Source organism: Coturnix japonica, chromosome 9 (assembly GCF_054131305.1).
Source record: "Coturnix japonica strain WE chromosome 9, WE-NBRP24, whole genome shotgun sequence".
Classification (NCBI taxonomy): domain Eukaryota; kingdom Metazoa; phylum Chordata; class Aves; order Galliformes; family Phasianidae; genus Coturnix; species Coturnix japonica.
This window is the reverse complement of record NC_140671.1, coordinates 8179572-8197238: the sequence shown is the minus strand read 5'-3', so window position 1 is coordinate 8197238 and position 17667 is coordinate 8179572. Positions and strand designations below refer to the sequence as shown.

The window sequence follows — 17667 nt, the reverse complement described above, 5'->3', positions numbered from 1 at the left end:
TAGACTGATATGCACTTGACATTCTACGCGCTAGCTTCAGCAAACTGAAGTTTTAACTGGCCATAAAACAAATAGTTTCAGTCATGTTCAGATTATTTCCAAGGCATTTTTCTAGTCTTTCCATTTTTTGGACGCCGTGTTCTCTCAAGTGACAAACAACAAGGATCTTACAGTAGGAAGGAAAACATCTTGTTTCCGCCCTGTGTTCAAAGAGCATCAGCGCACTATTTTGGTGTCTCTAATCCAGCTTTTAGGTCTCTTGAATAGAGCCAATGAATTTGACCTACTGAAACTCAACAGAAGCAGAGTATTGATCCAAATAACAGGTTGTATCTTGGAATACTGAATCTTAAACAAACAGATTAAAAGCCATGCTAAAAAGTACCAAAACCCACTGTGTTTTCACAGACAAAAATCGTAGTCAACCAAAACGAGGTCTGAAACTCAGCAACTGAGATTAAAGTATTTCCTGTAACAACTTCACAGCGTTGATCAGCACTCAAATGAAAAGCCATCTTCAGCCCTTTTTGTCTCTGCTGGGGGAGCTATTTAACACAGCAAGAAAGATGCTGTCCCCCAAACCTGCCAAATTAAATAAGACTAATATTGTATAAGAATTTAATAACAACAACAACAAAAAAAAACAAACAGAAAACACTCTAAGAGAAATTTAGAAGGAGGCAGCAGAACTGCTTGTTTTTTAACAACCTCAAAATAAGCTCAATTCATTACCTCTGTTTACAGGCAGGGGCCCTGGAGAGGCGTGGACTACAGAGGGATCAGTAACACAGCAGGTTTCAACAGCAGATTGTTTCAATAATCATAGAGGTGGAAAAAAAAAAAATGGAGGGGGGGCAGGGACCAACATCTGCCAGATCCTCCTTAATAAATGAGTTTCCCCACAGGCAAATCAAAGCAAAAAAGAAGCTGACCACCTGTTGCCATGTAAACTGAGTTCAATTCATCATATGCTTTCTCCAGGAGACAAGATTTGGTTTCAGCATGTAAGAGAACAGATCAGAAGGGATGCAGCTATGATTACACCCCCCACCATACTGGTCTGTGTACAGTATTTAATCCTTTTGCGCCAGGACTGCACACGCAGCAGCACAGATAACTGCTGTGCTAGGAGAAAAGTGCTCCCCAAGGGGGGGTCAACAACATAGGAAGTGGCCTTAATTAGACTCCCAGGCCACAGAGCTTTTAGAACAAAAGCTTTGCCAATTAGTTCTCCCTCATCTGCAGCAACTCTGTTATTTTCCCAGCATCCTCCGTTCATCACAATCACCTGCCCATTTGCAGAGCAAAATCTTTATTCTCTCTCTTTCTTCTTTTTCTTCTTCTTCCCAGCTCCTGGTGACACTGTATTATCTGTATGATTGCTGTCCTGTCTCTTGTGTTGTCCATTTGCAGAAACCAACCGTAGCAAATCTTTGCTGACCTGGTCGCACTCTGCTGGGTCTATTATTTTCTCTTCAGCTTTGTTCTCTCCCTTAATTTTCTTTTTCTTCTTTTTCTTCTGTCTGTGCTCTACATAACCCTGACACACATTCTGGCTGGAATCCTGGGACAGTGAAGGAAAAGCACTTTGTTTCAGAATGTCTGATGCTGACACAGCTGCCTCCTGGCACTTTTGCCACTCTTGGTCACTGTCTGAGTCACTGGAAAGGTAATAAAAGGGAAGGAAATTATGTTACATGTTTGCCTTGAATTCATCCAAAGCATTGAAAGCAGAATTATCTAAGATCAGAACACCCAAAAAGCAGCCAGTGAATCCAGGACTCCAGTGCTTACAGTTAGCATTCAAAAATTGTTTACACCTCCTATTTGTATTTAAGAAAGAAAGAAAGAAAATTGCTATTTTCCAATCTCAGTCATATAAATACACCACTTAAGCTCTTCAATTTTCTAATCCCTTGGAAGAGTCTCTGCTGCCTCTGAAACATGGAAAACAGAGCTGGAATAGCACGTCAGGAGCAAAGCAGCTGACACACCTCACCTGGAACTAGGTGGCCATCTCCTCCTTGGGGAAGGGCTACGCTCTGATTGTCCACAGCCTCCTGGGACAGAGGAGGAGAAGAGGCGAAAACCTAAAATACGTATTTAAAAAGGAATTTTAGCCAAGATACAGAATAAGTGAGAGCAATCAACAACAGCCTCCCTAGGAGAGCCAAGACAAAGTAACAACCTTTACTGATGTTAATAAACCCTATGCTAGTGCTTTTTAGCCAGTAAAGAGCTAGAACTACAGCTGGCACTGCACAGGATTTATCTCATTTGCTATTATTTGATTAACTGCATCAGCAAATGACAACGATGTCTATAACAAGAACTCACCATCATCTTCACAGTCAGACTGCTGCACACAAGCTGGTGAAGGTCCTGATGAATCCTTCAAGACAGTGATGAAACTAAACAGAAAACTGCAGTTAGATGCTAGATAGATTTGTATAAACTGAGCTAAAATTGGAAATTTATAGGAAATGAGGCTCGGGTGACGTTACAGGTTCTTTTTTGTTTTGTTTTGAGTGAAGTTTCCACTCTGCTTTCAGAGCAGATCATGCCTTCTCTCCTTAGCAACATATGCCACAGGAATGACTTAGTTCTAAAAGCCAACTTCAAACACCAGGAATTCTAGTTCCAAGGGCGATATTTACACACATAATAAAGACAGCAGCAGGCCCAGACAGATGCATGCTGTCAGTAAAACCCTGAAATGCATATCGCTTTAGTGTGCAAGAATGGAAGGTTCTTATGTTTGCCTTTAAGTGATAATATGGCATCCACATTCTTCTTTTTCCTCTTTACAATGCATTCACAACCAAGATAAGTGGAGACTGGCAGTGTTGTGCAGGAAGTCATTACCAGAGGGACCCAACAGACCAGCTAAGTTAGTTCACAGAATATTGGAAGTCTGCATTAAATACAGAAATAAAGGAATTGAGAAGAAAACAATTTTTCCAAGTTGCACTCAGATCTTTAATTTCTCACTTTTAGCACACAGAAGCATCACTGTACTTTACCCATACAACAAGCCTTTATAGTATCATATACCATTACCTGTCCAGCATTGCTCCCAGTTTCTTTGCAACGTGTGCTCTGAACTCTGGTGTGGTCTGTAGCTCATTTCCATCCTCATCATGGCCATTCACCTCACGCCTGTTTAAAATGAAATAATGATCATCTCCTTCAAGAGCAATAACATCCAACACTCGCAGTCAAACAGCAGATAAGGGGCTGTAAAATCTCCCACCCTGTAGTAACTAATCCACATTTGAGATGATAAGAGACAACTGCTAAGTAAAGCAGAGAACTCAACAGTTCAGTTCCTAACAATGAGTTAAACATTATTCAGCCATCTTCCTGGCAGCAATGGGATGATTTTCTCATTGAAACAGTCTGCAGAAGCAAAGAGATGATGGCAGGACATCCCTGCTCTGGTAGGAGCTTCTTGAATGCACTGCCACAATTCATGCAAATCTGTCCCAGAAGAAACATGTCACCGAGCTGCACAGCTGGCAGCTTCTGAGACCAAGCCTGCAGAAATGCTGCAAGCTTACGTAGCTCAGCATCCCCCTTGGTACAAAGCACCTAATTCAGACATTGCTTTCCCACCCAATAAAGGATCAGGTTTTCAGTCACACTGGAATTATTTGCCCTTCTGCATACAATCCTTTGTTTTTCTAATAATCACTTTTGTTGTATGTAACTATTAACGTTTTTCATGGCGGGGGCACGGGAGAATTAGGGCACAATGAGGGCATTTCTGATAACTTGAACTCGTGAAACTGCCAGCAGACATTTGTTTTCAATTACTTTTGCTTTACTGCTAGAGGGATGACAAATACACTTCCAAAATAACTTTATTCATTTATTAGAACTAAGCATCACTTCAGATCGCAATCACACCGATTCCAACGGCACAATAAGGCCTTGAGCAGCACAGCTCAGGTGTTCCCTCACCAGAACACGATCGATACCTGAGGCTGTGCCGAGCTGCCTGCGGCGGATCCTTCGGAACGGCACCTGCAAAGGAAGGGGCACGTCAGGAAGACGCGGCCATGCAGCGGCCATGCAGCAGCCGTGCAGCGCACAGAGCGGTCGCCGTCACCCCGCTCCCGCTCACCGCCCGTGGGCTGTTTCCCGCAGTCCCACGCCGCCTCCCGGTACCGCTCCGCCGCCCCGTCGCTGCTCTCCGAGTCCGAGCTGCTGTCCACACCACGGCCGGCCCTGGGCGCCGCCATGTTGAAGCCACGCGCGTCGCGGGGCACGCCGGGCGCTGTAGTTCTCCCGCCGTGCCGCGGGGCATGCCGGGCAATGTAGTCCCGTAGCACCGAGCCCCACGAGATGGCCGCGGCGGAACCGGAGCGATGGGAACGGGAGGAGAACGGCGGGAAGGGCGGGGAATGAACGGGAGGAGCGAGGAGACGGCACGGGGAACCGCCTCCACCCGCTGGTCCGAGGGCTGCGCTGGTGCAATACACCGAGTGCCCGGCAGTTGTGGCCGTGCTGCCGGATCACCGTGTCCATACCGGCGGTACCGATGGATGAGCAGCTCAGCCCCGCACGGTTTTACACCGACACTAACTCCCAGCTGGCACGTCCGAACGTGCCGTGAGATCCGCGTGCTCCCAGCCCGTCTATGGCAGCGGACACGGCTCACACAGCGCCCTGCTCTAACAGAGGCTCCTCTCGCACTCATCACTGCGCTCCTCTCAGGGCGCTGGGCTCCAGGCTGGGGTTGTCCCGCTCCAAGTCTGTCCCAGCTCTGACAGCCCCGGGCCCGTCCTCTCCTCGTAGCTGAACACACAAATCCCTCCTCGAGGCTGTTCGCTCTGTCCCCGGAGCTGTTCCTGCTCACAGCACCGCACTCCGTTGCCTTTGTGTAACGTTCCCCGCTGTCACTTTCTCCTCCGCTCTCCCGGACACTCGCTGCCGTGGATGACGCGCAGTCCGCGCTCGTTCCAGTGGGAGGCATCGGGCCGCAGCCCCCGCAGCGCCTCGCGACGAACGGGCTGCGCTGAAAGCAGAGCGGGACGGCAGAGCGGGACGGCAGAGCGGGACGGCAGACGCGGCGCCCAGGCAGCGCTGCCCCGGCTCATCCGGCTGATCCGGCCGCTGTCCCGCGGTGCGGCCGGCAGCGCTCACTCACTCACTCACAGCGCGGTGGCACAGGCCGCTCGGTGCGGGCGGAACGCGGCCCCGCAGCGCGGAGCGGAGCGGCGGGGAGAGGCCGGTCCCTTCCGCCGGGCCGCGCTTCCGGGGCGATCAGGTGACGGCGGCCGCGAGCAGGGAGCGGCTCCGCGGATCCCGAGAGCGACGGTGAGCGCGGCCGGGGGGAACGGATCGGGTCCGTCTGGGGGGATGGGGGGCGGGGGGAGCCGAATCCGTGATTCGGTGGTGCCGGAACGAAAGGATCGGGCCGGGCCGTCACCGGGGCGACCCGGAAGGCCGAAGCCGTTTGCGGCCGTTCTGACCGAGCGGGACGGGGGAAGCCTCGGCGGCTTCGGGCCCCGGGCCGGTGTCGGCAGCGCGGGGTGGGCCCGGCCCGGGTTGCGCTCCGCCGGGCCCGCGGTGCCGCCCTCCCGCCTGACCTCCGGCCCCTTCGCCCTGCCGGGCCTGCAGCCGCCTGCCGGCACTCGGCGGCGGAGCTGGAGGCGCCCCGGCCCTCCCGCACCGTCCGGAGCGCTCCGGGCAGCGCTGGGTGCGGGCAGGGCCGCCGAGCAGCCGCTGTGCGCCGGCTCCTGTTCGCTGCTGCTCCGCACTTGCCGAACCGCGGCCCTGTGCCTGTTTCTCAGGTCGCGTTGCCAACAGCTTACAGAACTGTAATGTTTTACATAACAGCAGGCCAGGAGAACGCTCAGCTCCTGTTACCCAATTGGTTCTATCGCTGTGCTTTCTTTTTTTAATTTTCCCCTTTAGACTTAGAGGTAAGAAAATCATTGTTTAAACATTACTACATTTTCTCAGAATCTATATCACGTTTCTATGGAACAATTGATAATTGACAATTCCGTAGCTGCGTTTCTGCTGGTTGTCAGGTCATGGCACATTGGGCACATTGGGCACATTGGTGAGGTGCACTGGTGAGCTGTGTTGGCTCCGTCCAGCTGCCCACAGAGCTGTTCATGAGGGCTGCACCCAGCAGTGCCTGTAACGCAGCCCTGTGTTGCGGAATCCCAATTAACAAAATGAGGCCAAGCGAGGGCACGCTGCTCTGCTGGTAAATGGATGCTTTGAGCAGAGAGATGAGCACACAGCTTTGGATCCTGGGGTTTATGGTGAGACTAAAAAGCAGCTGCGTGGTGCTGCCGGGGTTATGGTAAGTGAAAAGATGGACTTAGAGGAAATGTTCCAAAAGGGTTAAAATATGTAAGTGGGACAGAGTAAAAATGTAACAAGATATAAAGTGCCTTTAATGATTAACAGTCACGTATCTGCTCACATCTACCTTAAAACAACTGTCGAGAAGTACACGTACCTTTTTCTGGACGCTGCCAACAATTATCAGCTCCGATCGTCTGCGGCTTTTACTTGAAGTCCAGACAGCTGGAATAGGTTAAGAACAGACTTCTGTTAAACCTGCGTGTGACAAGTATTTATATAAACTGTCAGTATTTTTCATAGGGTTTCTGATGCTGATTTTCCTTTTCTACAACACAGGTATCCAAAAAAATGACGTTATCATTTCGGTCATAGGAAAAACTGACACGTTTTCCTTTCCATTGAAACAGCAGGAAGCTGAGAAACTAAATCAGCTTGTTTCAGAAATGAATGAGGGCTGGATTGTTTCAGAAGTCCCAGATAAAATAGGATTAATTAGCAAAGAAGGATGGAAAAGTGTCCTTCTGGTGGAATTCCAGTCTAACAATGCACTGTTTCATTGTTATGTGTTAGATGCTGGGAAAAGAAACAAGTTTCAAGTTTTATCAGTAAACCAACCAGTCACTGGATTTTTTTTCCCCTCACTGCTCAAGAAATAAGATTAAAAATGAAATACTTAAAGCACTTTAATATTGTTGTGCTCTCAATATATGTGCTGTAGCTGTTTCACTCTAATGACATCAGCTTCCCTCTGTCTCTCCTCAGTTATCATTCACCTGCTCTGCTCTGTTTCCAATTGAATGTTTTATACGTTTTTAACTTGCAGTGGAAACTCCCAGTCTATCTTGAACAGTTTCTCTTGTGTATTTAGAGTTAGGTCAGTGTATTCTAGCACAGTCACTTCTAATTAGCTAAGCCCAGAAATAAGGTCTTTTACAGCATCCATTGGGCTTATGTTTTCCTGGTGTGCAGCTTCTCCCGCTATATTCACAGATTAGTTCTTGAAGGATTTGGGTTGCATTTCTTACTGCCTGTCACTGACTTTTCTATTACTATACAGACTGCTGGTTTCCCACACTTACTTCCTTCAGGGTCCACCTGCTGCTCTCAGTAGTCGTGGACTGTTCAGTTCTTGGTGCACCATCTGCTTCTTGGATGTCCAGCTTCAGCTCTGTCAGCTGCACTTGCTCTTTCAGCACCTCACTGGGAGTCCTGCTGGATCCCTAACCATGCAGCTTCCCTTTCCATGTCTTCACCTCCCACCAGGCTTTCTTTAGTTTAGGAAGACTGCTGCAGCTGACTTGTTTCATAACCGTTCACCTGTTGATACTCCTGCTACTCTGCATGCGATGAATCCCAGTGATTCAGTCACTTTTGGAGCAGCCTGTTGGGATATTATAGGGGTCACTATTAAAATGAAGTAAACAGCTGGTATAAACAGCTTATAATTAGCAAAAGTGGTAATTTCCTGCAAATACATAGAGAGCAAATCAAATAAAAAGAAAAATAAGATTTTTGAATGCTCGCAGTTAGATCACACTTGTTTCACTTTTGAAACAAGTGAAAGGATAAAAGCTGACTTTTATCCTTTCACTTGTTTGGTTTGCAGCTTGTGCTCCTTGGGGTTGATTTGGAGAGCTGGTCAAAGACGAGGGTTTAGCAAACCTAGACTGGCATCTGTCCAGTCATTGCTCTCTAAATTCTGTTTGCTTAACCCCAAAAGTTGTTGTATATCCCAGTGCACTCATAGTCTTCATCTTGAGCTGTAAATCAAACAGAAAACAGGGTCTGTTTGGCCCGCTGCATGCCTCCCTTCCAAGTTCTGTCTTGGAGTTTAAAGTAGCTCAAGAGCCATTTCAACAATTCACAGTTTGTTCCACATTTGGAACAGGCTGAATTTGCAGTTGAACTCCTACCTGAGGATTCAGACTGTGTTGCAAGTAATGCAACACGTGGTTATCAAGTGCACATTTTAGTCACTCGATGCTGTTTCATGCTTGCATCTCTGTAAGTGTTCGGTGTGCTTTGCAGGTCAACACATGGATAGCACCTGTATGGACCCGGTTTATGTTAAACCACATTCCATAGAGAAGAGGAAAGCATTGTGAAGGCTTCTCAGGATAAGATTATTTATTTTTACTGTTGCATTTTGGGATATTTTTGATACTTCAAATCATTTAAATCCTAATATGTCATCAAGCTCAGTAAGCCTATGGACAAAGAATTAGGAGAGGATTCCAGGACAGAGTACCATAGACCTTCTAGGAGAGAAAATTCATTGCCTGTCACATTGTATTGTTTCAATCTTTGTATCTGTCTCAGCCATCTTTATTCCATTGCAGTAATTGTATCCTTATTGCTTCTTTTTCTCATAGTTACTAAATGCTGTGAGTTGGTTGTTTTGGTTTTTTTTTTGAGGGGTTGCATTTTTAATCAGATGTTAGAGAAGATGAAGATATTATCTGTGTATTTCTGGTGTTAAATATATGGAATTGAATTTGGAGAAAAGAACATTGCTTCCCACGTTGGTTTCAGGAACACAGAAGTTAATGTATTTGCCTCATGTACATGGTTGCCTCTTGTTACGTGGCCAGATGTGAGGGCCAGGCATCTCTCACGCCCGTTCCATAAAATCACGGTGGTGTTTCACATTTAGATCCTCTCAACTTTAGGGAGACTTTCTTAATATTGATATTAATTCCCAGCACATATGGATAGGTCTGAGTTGGTAAGTTTTCAGGCATTACTGAGCAAGATAGATGGGTGCTAGCAACAGTTCTGGTAGCAGGGATGTGTGAAAACCCTGGGCATCCTTACTGTGTGGTTTGTCATCTGGCAGCATTTCCATCTGCTCGGAAATAACATGGATTTTATTTAGTACAATGAAGTACCTTGCTGCTGAGCGGTGTGAAATGCTAAGCAGTGCTGAAAGCAATGTGTGTTAAAGTGCAGCATCTGTGAATACTAAACTGCCCTTCTGGGACACTGTGTGAAATGATGTAACTGAGTGAAAAGGCTCTGCAGGAATAAATCTCATCTTCTCCCTTGTTGTAGCTCAGTGTCACCACAGCAGAACTTTCACGAGGCTTGTGTATGAAGCTTACTTGGCTGTGTGGTTGGATTGTGTTGTATGAAAAAGGGTTTTGACTGTAACAGCTACAGATACTGAGGTTTTATTTTGCTGTCCTGAGCCTGTGCTTCAGCACTGCTACCAAGAGGGAGCACTTAAGGGAGCTTTAAATGCTTCTGGGGTAAGTTGGCAAAGAATTTAGCTTCTGAAAAATTCAGGTTCCCCTTTTCAAATGCTTTGCCGTTTGTGCTTTGTCAGAAGGTTCAGATAGTCATAGATAGTCACCTGTTTCTCTCTCACAGCCTATTCTAGGTGTTCACATTCCTGCAACAGATTAGAGATGTTGTTGCTACTGAAATAAAATACATGGTGTTCTCTGATAAATATGATTATACTAATGAGAATTGAAAGCGTGTTGGTTTAGTAATTTCTGTGTTGCTGCTATAGTTGTTAGAAATGTTTGATAGCTCTGAAGTATGACCAGGTGAGCTCATCTTTCTCACAGCAAATAGCATTTATGAGAAAATACGTTTTGACTGCGGACCTGAATTTATTGTCAGTAAGTTTAAATTACAGGCCATGTAACGTCAGGTCCTACTACAGGATTCTAAAGTAGCTTAGCCAAGAGAGATCTTTTTTTAGAAACGACATTAAACTAAAACCATCAACAATAGGATTCAAGTGCTTCTTAGGTAAATTACTGCTAGTTTGAATAAGGACAAGAATGTGATACTATAATGCCAATAATGTGGGTTGTTTTTTTTTTTCCTTTCTCACTGTTAGGATTGCAACAGGAAAATTTTCTTGCTGTTGTGTCTGGGCAGCTCCTCAGGATGGCAAGTAAAGGACCTACAACTTCCACATCAACAAAGAGCTCCAGTACTGGAGGGACCAGTGGCAGCAGCAGCAGTAATGGAGCTGGGGACAACACTAATCAGGACAACACTTTTGAATGTAACATCTGTTTAGACACTGCCAAGGATGCAGTTATCAGCTTGTGCGGACATCTCTTCTGGTAAGTACACAGTTCCCCACAGATAAACCAGAACACCGTGCATCTCTCTGATCATGTTCTGTTTATATTTCTATTAAATAAAAATTAGTTTTTGTCTTAAACTCAGTGAGGGCTGTGGCTTTGGGTAAGAAGCAGTTTGGGTTTGCCTCAAAACTATTTTTACCTATTAAATGTTTATGTTCCAGGAAGGAAGTTTTTTTGCATCTTAAACTTTTTACAGCTTCTTATTTAGGTAGCTCGGTCTAGAATATGCTCTTGAACACTAAAATGATATGAAACATAGACATGGGTATTTTATGCAGTAGGTTAAATATGTTCATTAATTAAATGAGGCCTAAAAGGGCATTTATTTTCTGTGTTAATGTATGTAATGTCTAAAGGTACAGGTTTTTATTCTAAAGGAGGTGGAAAATCATTTGCTGCAGACATATTAAGATAAAACTACTGGAAGGTCTGCCGTCACAGAATGGAACCTTAAAGAATAGAATGTATCTTGTCTGAATAGTGTTGCAAAGACCACTCTGACAGCAGATGGTCTCTAAGCAGGTTTAGCTTGTATTTTATTTTTTTTTCCTTTGGATACATAAGTTGCTGTGTTGATTTAACCTCAGGAATAGTGCTGTATAATTGGGTCCAAATTGGATCTCACAGCTGGCCCTGTTTTAAGCAACAGATTAGACAAGAAGTTGCCTGAGGTCCATTCCAGCCAGAATTATTCCACAATTCTACAGAAGTGCCCAATGTTTTAACCAGATGACTCTCGTGAATTCTATTCAGATCCTGGATTCTCATTACTGGCATTTTTCTCATTTGCATCTTAACTCAGGAATATTTTTCTGTGAGATCTGAAGAGAAAATTTGCAGTAAATACCAAGAGATAAATTAAGCTTTTGTTTGGGGCTTTGATATGGATGAAGGTGCAGGAATTAAAGGTGATGGAGATGACCACGTTAGCAATATAATTAAATTGCATAACCTGCACATTGGGCTTGGGCTGTGCTTTCAAAAATTGCTTTAATGGGAGGTTATGGAACTGGACCAACTGGATTCCAGGATTCTGTTGTCTCTAAACTGTGTTATCTGGGGTGCACTTTATACATTTGTGAGATCAAGTTGTGAATAACTAATTATATTCCTCCTCTCCTCCCTTTTTTTTTTCTTCTCTGTGACCAAATTGTCCTGGGAATGCTCACAGCTGGCCTTGTTTACACCAGGTAAGAGAGGTTTCCTTTTGCACTGTCTTTCATCAGCTCCAATGACTCAATAAAGCCCTTCATTCTCTGGAGTATCCTCCCCCTTCTCAAATGCACCTTGTTTTTTCCAGGACAACTGCAATGTGCTGATAAAATTTCATGCACAAGAACTTACAATCTAGACTTTCAGCATAAAGAAAACTTAGATTCTGTTCTGCTTACTTCCCACATTTCTGTTCCTTACCCAATAGGTATTGCTGGTTTTGGTAGGAGAATTACTGTAGGCAGTTCGTGAAGGTTTAGGTTTAGTTTGCAGGCTTAAATGCTGAGTGTACTTCTTGTTGCATAAGTATATTGTACCTTGTGGTGCCAATATAGAAAAGGATGGCAGGAGGGTGTCTGTGCTAGGCTTTGGCTTATGCAAAGCTGTTGGTACTGTTTATTTCCTAGCACTTTTCCAGTGCAGTTCTAATGGTGTACACATCTGCAAGTGGATTGCGGCAGAACAATAACCAAAATGTCGACACTTTGATGGAGCACTTAGTATTTAGTACAACGTTTTGCTCCCCACCTTCCTGAGAGGCTCCTAAAATCTCTCTGGATGGCTGCAAATTAGATCTGCACACTGTTTTTATGGTTTTGTTAGCTTTCTTATAATTTTATTTATTTATTTTTAGTGGTTAGAAACCAGGCCAAACAGACAAGTGTGCCCTGTCTGCAAAGCAGGAATCAGTCGAGATAAAGTTATTCCGCTGTATGGAAGAGGCAGCACTGGACAACAGGACCCCAGGTAATAAACAGAAATACAACTATTCATCTGACAACTGCTAGGGTTTAATGTGAAACTACCAAACTGTTGGACTCACAGTGTGAGGTGTTGTCAAAAGACTGATAGAAATAACAACTCTGCTAAATATTTTTGGCTTTTTTAGGGTTTGAATCTACATATTATTTGACTGGCAATTTATGTTAATTGGATGTTAATTAACAGAAGTAGTAGGGTTCAGTTGATGTTACTTGACTGAATAAAATGCCCGTGGACTTCATTACTGATCATCAGTTTCCAGCCTTTGCAATGGAATTTTTTTATACTGAAAAGTGCAATATCTTAGTTCAGGGGTGTGATCCTGAAAGTTCATGTAGCTGTTGGGTCTGTTCAGTCACGTTACTTTCAGTTTTGCTGCAGCATGGCCCTGTGAGAGCATTCTCTGAGTCTGTTCTGTATTATGAACAAACCAAATGCAGATACTGCTGTTTGTATGCTCGAATTTGAGCTAATTATACAATTTCTTTGTAGAGAGAAAACACCACCACGACCCCAAGGACAGAGACCTGAACCAGAGAACAGAGGGGTAAGTGGGGAAAAAGAAAGCTGAAGCAGATAGCTTGTTTTCATTGATGGTAATGCTTAGTTCATCTTGGAGGACACAATAGAGGTGACAGGTGCTGTGTGGCAGAAAACTCCATTCCCATAGTGCTATTTACCATCCTAAAGCATGCAATAGCTTGAATTGTGCTTGATGAAAACAGCCCTTAGTGGGACTGCTGGAAATGCTGTTCTCTACACTTGACAGCTTTCCATATATAGTCATAAGAAACACTTTGCTTTGAATTTTCTATAGGATGTAACTGTACTCTTGCATTTTAAGAAGAAAAGTAGATATGTTTGGTGGATATGTGCAAATTTGAAGTAGGATTTGTGGTTTTGTTGAGGAGATTACATAAAACGAATGCAAACAGCAGCTGGTGTATGTTAGCGATGTGGCAGTAGCCATGGAGCAGACAACAGCATTTTCTGGCACAATGACAGTGACCTGATGAAACAGTTGTGTATTTCCAGGTAACTCAGCCCAGGGTCCTCAGAGAGCATGCGCCACGTGATTCAAGCAAACAGCTCTTACTGGGTGTTATTAAGGAACATTTCTATATTGTATGGGTTGGGAGCATAGGAGTTTTCTCTCACCAGAGAGTTGCTTTCTTATTAAATCATCTGCTATCCTTATTGCACCAGCTAAAAGCTTGAATGCAAGTCACAGGAGTCTCAAATGAAGGTGTAGAAGTAGTGGTGCTGCCTTCCTGTTTCCTGCAAATGTAGGGCTTGCCATGCAAAGTGCTTTGCTGTCCCCTGCAGTTCGCCCCTTACAGTGTCCTTCACAATATAGCATCTGACAGGAGTCATAAGTATTGGCACAAAAATGTTTGGCTTTTCTTGTGTGAGCGAAATCATATCTGTCCTCTGTTGAATAGATCAGAGGGTTTTTTCACAGTTGGTCATTTTTAATTCTGAGATCTGAAGACAGTTCACTGGATTATAGAATACAGAGCAGTGACCTGTCCACTTTTTAAGTGTGATGCAACTACTTAGATTTATATATAGCTGATTCTCAAGTTTCTCACTGCTTTTATACTGTAGGGTTCATCTTAATTCAGAACACTCTCTGATTTGAGGTGGAATTTTAGTGTGGAGCCCTTGGGTCAATATTGTTGCAATGTAGATCTTTGGTGATTATATGCCACATCAGTTTGAATTCTGATATAATTTTTTAGTTTGCTTGGGTTTTGGTACTGCTCTTTATAATGACCAATGCCATCCCACTGGCAGTGTATTCCTTTACTGAATGTTTAGACGATGCACATGTATAAAAAAATAAATGCAGGTTATTCTCTACAGTATCTTTCTTATAGCTGTATGGCTAATAGCTGCTAATACAGAATTATCAATACAGTTTTTAAATGTTGGGTTTAATCTATTGTCAAATACACACTGTTTTAAGTTGAAACAATTATATAAACACTTGTTAATTTGCAGCCTTCAGGCAAGAAGTGTGATTCCTGCTTACCATTTTCTCAGACTTTTAGGTTACTCTAGCAAGTTTACTGCTGTGATAAATGCTTTAAGCATGACAACTTGGAAAGTATTTGACAACAGCAGCAGACTAAAAGTTGCCACACTACATGATACTTCTTCAGCCTCAGGAAAGCCAATAAGAGGGCGTCTGCACTTTTGCAAACAATTCTGAAATAGGCTTTAAATTATTTGTACCTTTTTTCTCTTCTGTTGCTTTGTTCTCTGCAGGGATTCCAAGGCTTCGGGTTTGGAGACGGTGGCTTCCAAATGTCATTTGGAATTGGGGCGTTTCCCTTTGGTATATTTGCCACAGCATTTAACATAAATGACGGGCGACCTCCTCCAGGTACCTGCATCCTTTCTTCTTAGAGAGACCTATCACAAACATATTTTACAAACCCTTGTGTAACTTAAACAAATAACCTGTTAAATGACAAAACTTTCTGAAGTCAAGTAAATCAGTACCGTATATGGAAATTCAGGATGATAGAAAACATGCAATGGGAAAACACAGTCCATTTCTTACATGTTTTGTATGAGGGCTTATACATATGTCACTTCCAACTGATTTCCTGGAGGCCGTGGGCAGAGACTGAGTGAGGGAAGAACTTTATTACTGAAAAATGAGGCAAGTTGGACTTGAGTTTCTTGTACTAAAAAGGAGTCAGTAAGGGTTTGTATGGAGGAGACCCATATTGTGGAAACAGCAGGAAAGGGCATTTTCTATAAAGGGTGAAAATGAAAAGAAAGAAAATATTAAACTAGTGCTCTGTACCACAAATAGTGACAGCAAAGAGTCCACCTGTTCTGCACACACAAACCTACAGTCTATGATATGGCCTAGAAGCCATAACAAACAGAAACATGTTTTTCATGCCATACCTGCATTGGCAAAGAACTGTCCCCAGCAGTACCCTAAGCACATCTGGCTGTGCTGTAGCACCTGGAGCTGTCTGCTGCTATTAGTCATGAGCAAGCTTACCACAAGTCCTGCTACAGGGAGCTCATGCTTCTCTTTAGTTCTCCAGCATAAATAACCAATCTAGGGGTAGGCAATACTGACAGCAGCAGTTTTTTAGCAGGTGGATTTCTTATGTATTTTATATATATATGTTTGTAATGAGTGCACTATATGCAGAATACACAATATTCTAGAGCAGAGGAAGATGCTGAGCTGTGCTTTACTTCCTGTTTTCCAGCTGTTCCAGGGACTCCTCAATATGTGGATGAGCAGTTCCTATCCCGCCTCTTCCTGTTTGTGGCTCTGGTGATTATGTTCTGGCTGTTGATTGCATAAGTCGTTTCCATTATTCCATATACTCCTAGCCAGAAAGGCTACTGAAACAGTTATGAACTGCTTCCCATCCCATTTTAAACCTCTTGGTGTCTGGTTCCATAGCTAACCATGGGTTTCAGAAATTGGTGGTACCACAGGACGGTGAAGAATCTCACATTTTGCACCACAGTTGGAAATTAAATATTGGTTAAAACGTATTTCAGCTCGGCTGTCTTGTACAACAGGTTCCTACCACAAACCCTGGGCTTAGCTTTGAGCTCTGCTCCTGAAAGGAGTGCTGCTTTGAAATCCTGTGCCAATCAGTTACAACAGGTTTATGTGAAAGACAGTTGCCCCGAGGTAGACTGAACAGGTAAGGAAACTTCTGCAGCACCATCAGTATCTCGTGCTTGGCAAACACGGTGGATCTGCCAGTGCTGTGGGTGTTACTCGGTTTCTTCAATCAACATCCAGCCTTCTTCAGGAAATCACCTGCAGCACAGCTGAGACTCCTTGGCCACAGCATGTGTTACAAACGGAACCAGATGCGGAGGCTGGTTTCTTTTCTTGCCATTGTTTCCCACAGCAATGGAAAACTCCTGCCTGAAGCTGCTCTGATGGTGATTAGAAGAGCTACTAATTTCTGCTGCGATGTTTTTTTAAAGCCTGAATTTGCTGGAGCCAGACACTGGAAGATCCTCTGGGTGAGGTTACGGAACATCAGGACTTACCGATCTGCCTCACCTGGCCAGTTCCTCACTGACATAAGTGTTGTCTTCCGTGGTTCTGTGCAGCAGCACTTATGGATCATCCTCTCCCAACCCGGCCGCTGCAGCTATGTTTCTTTCTCCCGGGGCTGTGAGACTTTCTACACAAGGTTGCAAATAAAATCTTATTAACGACCTGAAGCCAACTTGTTTGGGGAAAGGAACAAGGGCATCTTCAAGTGAGATAAGAGCTTAAATTTGGCGTGCTGTAAAGTCATACGGGAGGAAAAATGAGATCCTGCGTGTGCCACAGCAGGGAAGATTTGGAAGAGCTTCTCCGTGCAGCCACACGTGGCTACAACAGGCACAGAATGGCTCCAATGCATCAGTCTCATCAATATCTACCAAAGACACGAATTAGAAGTGCTGGAGGAGACCACGAGCATCTCTGTGCTGAGGGGGAAATCTTTCCAAAGGTGAGCCCTCTGTAGCCCTACTGGAACCACATTGGGTGCACAGCTTTAAAAGTATTCCTGATATATTTGTATAGATTCCTGCAGAAGATACAAGGGATTTCCTAACGAGATGAACAATTTTGATATTTCTCTAACTAGGCAACTCCATTTTCTTTTTTTTCCCTCTTTCTTCTATTGTTTTTAGCTCGTTTTGATTCAGATCACTGACAGTCACAATGATTTACAGCAAGACGCGACGATACAAACTGACAGAGCAAATCAAGTCTTAGAAACTTTGTTTCCGTAGTTGAGCTTGTTAAGGTGGATGGTGAAAGCTCCCGGACAGGGCCCCTCCGTTCCCTGTAGTAGGTGATTTGTGTAACTGTGCGATGTTCGCCGCCTCCCCGCAGCACCCACCGGGCTCGGTGCCGTGTGGAGGCGCAGTGCGGCTGTTCTTACCTTTCTCTCGGTGTTCGTTTGTATCGTACCGTTCCCCTTGTATTCACACTGCGCGCAGCCGGCGACGGCTCGTTCGGTGCGTTATTTACCGTTACTGTTCACTAATTTTCACTGTTGTGAAAGTGATTTAGAATTAAAAAAGAAAAAAAAAAAAAAAAAAAAGGTTTTACATCGACGGGAGTGCGCTGCCGTTTCTTTGTGCTCGGCGGACGGTGATGCACCGAGCCGAGGAGCTGCCGGGCCGGGTGCGGGTCGGTACCGGCGGACCCAGCGCTCCCGCCGCGCGTGGAGAGTGGGGCTGGGGGCGTGGCCGCGCTGCG

At 44.6% G+C, this 17667-nt stretch overlaps 2 protein-coding genes and 1 long non-coding RNA gene across 4 annotated transcripts; 1 reads left to right on the top strand and 2 right to left on the bottom strand.

Annotated features, from left to right (window-relative positions):
• Nucleotides 1-86: 86 nt before the first annotated feature.
• Nucleotides 87-4517, bottom strand: C9H12orf43 (chromosome 9 C12orf43 homolog; the record flags this gene model as incomplete). The annotated part of the gene is made up of 6 exons (XM_015877972.3): nt 87-1661; nt 2000-2090; nt 2338-2411; nt 3061-3159; nt 3981-4026; nt 4127-4517. Coding segments are annotated over 6 exons (1050 nt in total), but the record flags the coding sequence as incomplete, so codon positions are not given.
• Nucleotides 4518-5270: 753 nt separating this feature from the next.
• On the top strand, nt 5271-17509 carry RNF185 (ring finger protein 185). Of its 2 annotated transcripts, none has more exons than XM_015877973.3 (7): nt 5271-5322; nt 10178-10409; nt 11605-11623; nt 12280-12392; nt 12900-12954; nt 14679-14796; nt 15650-17509. In XM_015877973.3, the coding sequence occupies exons 2-7, from the start codon at nt 10228-10230 to the stop codon at nt 15745-15747; spliced, it is 585 nt and encodes a 194-aa protein (XP_015733459.1). In that variant the 5' UTR covers nt 5271-5322; nt 10178-10227; the 3' UTR covers nt 15748-17509. The 2 variants fall into 2 exon arrangements, with proteins under 2 accessions (XP_015733459.1, XP_015733460.1); XM_015877974.3 differs by lacking the exon at nt 5271-5322 and adding an exon at nt 5800-5930.
• Nucleotides 6392-14768, bottom strand: LOC146759668 (uncharacterized). The gene is made up of 3 exons (XR_014949177.1): nt 14646-14768; nt 7407-7708; nt 6392-6582 (listed from the first exon to the last, which is right to left on the bottom strand). It is a non-coding gene; the product is annotated as an uncharacterized LOC146759668 (long non-coding RNA).
• Nucleotides 17510-17667: the final 158 nt, after the last annotated feature.

Bases quoted from the DNA above. Each gene is read 5' to 3' on its own strand.
- RNF185 (XM_015877973.3), top strand. From the start codon at position 10,228: ATGGCAAGTAAAGGACCTACAACTTCCACATCAACAAAGAGCTCCAGT. The intron at 12,393-12,899 runs GTAATAAACAGA...ATTTCTTTGTAG, and splicing joins ACTGGACAACAGGACCCCAG to AGAGAAAACACCACCACGAC. The intron at 12,955-14,678 runs GTAAGTGGGGAA...TGTTCTCTGCAG, and splicing joins CTGAACCAGAGAACAGAGGG to GGATTCCAAGGCTTCGGGTT.